The sequence below is a fragment of the Aplysia californica genome, unplaced genomic scaffold (genome assembly GCF_000002075.1).
Source record: "Aplysia californica isolate F4 #8 unplaced genomic scaffold, AplCal3.0 scaffold00176, whole genome shotgun sequence".
In the NCBI taxonomy this organism is placed as follows: Eukaryota; Metazoa; Mollusca; class Gastropoda; order Aplysiida; family Aplysiidae; genus Aplysia; species Aplysia californica.
Window position 1 is genome coordinate 494,988 of NW_004797446.1, and position 5,000 is coordinate 499,987.

A 5,000-nucleotide genomic window follows, 5' to 3' on the forward strand; every position below is an offset into this window, starting at 1 on the left:
GGTGTTATCTTTGATTAATCAGTTTTGTATTTTTGCTTTTATCATTTAAAAAAGTGAGGGTGGAGGGAAGGGGGTGGGTGTGGGGAAGGGGTGGGTGTGGGGAGGGGGTTGGACGAGGCCTTCAGAAATAACACAAACCATAATAGTATTAGACTTTGCTCGTGGACTCACTATTGTGCCAGTACTTCCGGAGAAAGAAGTGTGGAGCAAGAATTTTGGCTACCTTTCAAGAACACCTGTCTTCTCCTTACTCTCATTAACAATTACTTGCATCACTTCGAGCTGTCACCGAAGACTGATCAGTATTCTATAAATTTACTTCTTAATTAAGTGTCACAGAACTGTGACGTTCAGGCAAGGTCTTGCTTTTTGAGTAAAGTTTATACAAAAGTACATCGTTTTTATATAAATAACGTTTTCGTTTGGGTTGGTGAGAAAGCTAGAAGGGACTCATCTTCCACAGACATGCACACACATACCGATCTCTTTGTTTTCAGTGCTTAAAGTGTTATCTGTCTTGGTTACTGGATAGAACAGTTACATTCTTCTTTTAGACCACTTCTTTAATTACACCCTATTTTAGAATGTGTTCACGCCAAGTTACACGGCACATCTAAATGAAAATATTTACGGGTTGTTTTTGTTAGAAATAGCGGTTGGTGTTGCTGAATAATGATTGGTGTCTTGAACTCTTTTTCCTTTCTTTCGTTCATGAATCTTATTCGTAATGCCTTGTAATTATCTTCGACGTAGGAATTGCACATCGACACGATCGCTGTTGTTAAAACCCTTTGATATGGAGAGACAAGTTACCAAAACTTGTAATATGACAAAAGTACTGTGTCATGAAGGTAGGTCCAGATTAATGTATTTTATTTGTGATTGTTTCTGTTGAGAGTTAACGACTGTTTGAGATATAACCCCCCCCCCCTTCCTCCCAAAACAACAACAGAAACAAAATAACATTCCAAAGAAAACGAATGCTCTATTGCCGTTTGGTGACAAAGGCTTGAATAAAGATAAGGGAAGACTACCAATGGTTCTCACCTCTCTTAGCCTGGTGGCCAGGCGGATTTCTTGTAATATTATGATGTGTCTGTAAGCTCAGCCTCATCCCTCCAGGGTTTGAACTTAGGACTTCCGGGAGCTGAGAAACGTCTTATCCGTCTTATTGTTACACCTCTGACACCGTCTTCTACACCTTGTGTAGTTGTGGCAAATTTGACCAACCCTTGATACAGTTTTAGTTTTTATAGTTTTTAGGATGAGTTCAAAGCCTTTGCAACACAAGAAAGTAATATAAAAGAACCGAAGATTAGAAATGTTACTAGAGAGCAAGTTACACAGAAAAGAAGGACGAGGGATACGGACGACAGATGCTTGATAGCAATGAGGGGGTAAACCACTCCACATCACGAGCCAACCAACCACAGGTACAGAGTGGAGAAGTCACTTCTAGTGGTACAAATGAGACAAGTCTTAAGAGGAAGGGGAACGACGTAACGGCCAACGCATTTATAATTGCAACGCACGAAGAGGTTCAATGTGACGCAAAAATAGTCAACAACATCGAACATTTTCTTGCGCTCACTATAACCGGCGTTTTCTGTTTTGCTTTGGTCTGACAAGTCATATATGCGTCATCAACATAGGACATAACGTGTAGACGACTCAGGGCACACGAGCCTGTCGTATAGAAACAGTGTCGGAATGGTTCCTGGGAGTGCACCCTACCATAGAGGCACCGCTAGAGATGGAAAAAAAAGAGAACCGTGAACCCTCTTCAAGACGTTTTTCCAACGACCGTACCAGCAATGAACCATTCGACAATACGTTTCTAACTACTTGTTCGCCTGTGTTACCCATTTGCTACCCTAGAATTACAAAGTTCTTTCTTCTCAGTACCTCGTTTTGAGAAATCTGACGTAAGAAAAGTTTCAGAACATGTCAAACTTTTTTCCAAAGCAGTTTTTCTAATATTTTGATAACGACTCCGAATAATCTTACCCTGTAAGATACGTAAACAGGTTTTGTTTTTTTAAAAAGGTCTTAATATCTTCTCAAGTTTTGTTATTAGACCAGATAACTGGCTAGATTGATATATAGATACATGTAGTTATCTTTGGATGTAGATAGATAGATAGATAGATAGATAGATAGATAGATAGATAGATAGATAGATAGGTAGATAGATAGATAGATAGATAGATAGCACGCACTATCTCTCATTCTTCCTGTCTCAAAACAGTCGCTGAAAAGGACAAAAAGAAGCAGAAAGGGCCCTGTCCCAGAGGCAGGTGGTCAAAAGACTGTGGGTACGTATTTCTTTATCCTTGTCACCAGCTCTAGAAAATGTACTAAAGCCAAGTAGCAAAGCGTTTAACAAAACTTGAGGAAAAAATAATGGAACAATACAACACATAGGGAGAAAGATTGGAATCCAGAGCTGACTATCTGTATTGTCTGAGCACATCACTGTAAACGTCTTCTATGTAGTTTTGTGCTTCTACACTTGGTGAAGTTTGTAACTTCTGTGCCCATGTTCTAGTTTTAAAAAAGGAAAAAAAAATTATAGTTGTAATACGCTTTGTGTAATTTTATGCCAATGAGAAGACATAAGAGGGGGCTCGCGTGGCCTAGAGGTTAAGGTGTTGGCCTCTCATTCAAAGGTCCCGGGTTCGAATCCGGGTAGCGACCGACAAATTTTCTTCTCTAAAATTGTCTCCGTTCACCTCCTTTCCTGCTCTCTAGCAATGTTCTGTTGTCTGCTTTCGTTTCCACTTTCTGCCCCTACCCCCCTCACCTCCTTTGCCCCCTCCTCTGGGCTCCTGACTCTTTCTGCAGCCTTTCTACAGCTTCTCCTTGGCTCCTTCTTACTGCTGTCTTTCAGCCACACCCCGAATTTTCTTGTAGGAAAGATCTACACCTAGCCTTCTCGGACAAGGGCGAAAAATTTCGGAGGTCCCGTGTGCAAGCTGCGCACGTTAAAGATCCCTTGGTGGTCTAAAATCGATAAGAGTAGGCTTCGGCCGCCACCCGGGCAAAATTCAAAATTTCCTACCAACTGAAAATATTAGGTGTGTCCCGCGCGCTCATATGACCTTATGCAGTTGCGAGCGCCGTAAAAACACTTACCAAAACAAAAGACGTAACAATCTATTCTCATTGGTGCTGTGTTGCTTCAGTATAACACTTAAGCTGTTTTTGTTCTTCTGTGTGTTATCCTCTTAGCTAACACCGGACGTTCACAGGTGGTTGAAGTGTGCTCTGGTGTGGTTTGCTCCTCCTTTCCCTAACAAACTTATATCGTCCTCCCCTTTTTGTATGTATGTGTAACTCTCCAGTAACACCTCAAGGTTTTTTACGCTTATATGACCTTTATAGAAAATTTACTAAACAGTAAGTTCCTGACCCACCAAAGACCCAGTGCTTCGCTGTTCTTGGTCAGTGTCGATCCTAATTGGCCACAGTCTCCAATTACGGCACATCCAGGTGATTCATGGGTGATTGCGTCATCCTTTATTGTGCTTCTATAGCTTCCTGTTGGTCTTCCTCATTTTCTTTTTCCAGTTGGTCTACAATACCATGTCTGATAGGGCAATCTTGTCTTCGGCATTCTTAGAATACGTGTCGTGTTGATATCTTCAATTCCTGCTCTTTCCAGAACTTCATTATTTGTAATAAGTTCATTCCATATTGTTTGTAAAACTGTTCCTAAGCATTATGTTTGGAAACTTTTTAATTTAGTTAAATTGAATTCTTTGTTTTCCATATCTCTGAACCACACGTCAGTACGACCATAGCATTGCCTTTTTATATTTTTAATTTCGTCTTCAATTAAATGATCTTTGACTATACGCTACTTTTTCAAATGACAATGTCTAAACAACTCGTTTTTTGCCTCTTTAATGTTAACATTAAAATGTAGTCCCCATCGACACAGTTAATAATGATAGTTTATGTTTAAGGGGGCGGGGCATCGACCTTGCCTGTAAGGGCCAACATGAGCTGAGAGGGACACAACATCCATCATTCAGAAGGACTGATATACTTAATAAAAGTTTTCCTAACCCGGAAATCGACCTCAGGTCTCCTCCATGCATGCGGCGGCGAAGCCACTAATCACCACACAACAGAGACGGGTCTCTCTTGTGTGCTCATCATGCGTTGCGTTTCCCTATGGTAAGGAAGTTAAACCTTTATAGTATCATGGTCCTTCTCTTCGCAGCAAACTTTGCCCCGCCCATTGCAAGGACAATAAATGCCGTGTCTTGAGTGGTGCTTGCATGAGCTGCGTGCCCGGTTACAGAGGGTTCAAATGCAACAAGGGTGAGGAATTTTCTCACGTGTGCTTTGTTACTCATCCATGTCGAGTTCACCTGTACTGTCACACACCTCACAAAAAGTGAACATGTTGACTTTTCAACACACGCGGTTTTCGCTACCACAGTGTCGTGTCGTCCTATGTAAGGCGGTACTCTAAATAATAATAATAATAATAATAATAATAATAATAATAATAATAATAATAATAATGATAATAATAATAATAATAATAATAATAATAATAATTAAAAAAAATAGCATTTGTATAGCGCATATCCCCGCTCAACAGCAGGCTCTATGTGCTTTACACTATATTATTACCCCAGCAGACCATAGAACACTCCGAAACATTCTCAGCTTCCCGGGAAGCATACAGTGCAAGCAGCTGATTAATTTTTGTATCCACTTTAGTTTTCACGTGTGAAATACGTTGTGTGCCGCGCGTCGTCCGATGGACGGTCAGTCTTAATGGTGTATTACACGTTCAGATAAAACTGACAGTTGCCCGTCCTCTTTGTGATAAGAAAATGACACAGGATGCAATCTCAGCAAAAACGCTTCTTTTTTTGTGATCTTAAAAATCCAGCAAAGACAAAGAGTCATTTGCGAGTCACTCTGTCAATTTTGATAAGCTGGTTCCGAATTTGATGCTTTTAAAACATTACAACGTACTT

General features: G+C 40.5%; 1 protein-coding gene across 1 annotated transcript in view; it reads left to right on the plus strand.

Moving 5' to 3' along the window:
* Positions 1 to 5,000, plus strand: part of LOC101854795 — a gene marked incomplete in the record, with an annotated part of 51,416 nt that overhangs the window by 41,336 nt on the left and 5,080 nt on the right. Inside the window, 3 exon segments of the mRNA XM_035969736.1 lie at positions 754 to 851; positions 2,249 to 2,315; positions 4,229 to 4,329. Coding sequence (XP_035825629.1) covers positions 754 to 851; positions 2,249 to 2,315; positions 4,229 to 4,329 — 266 coding nt within the window.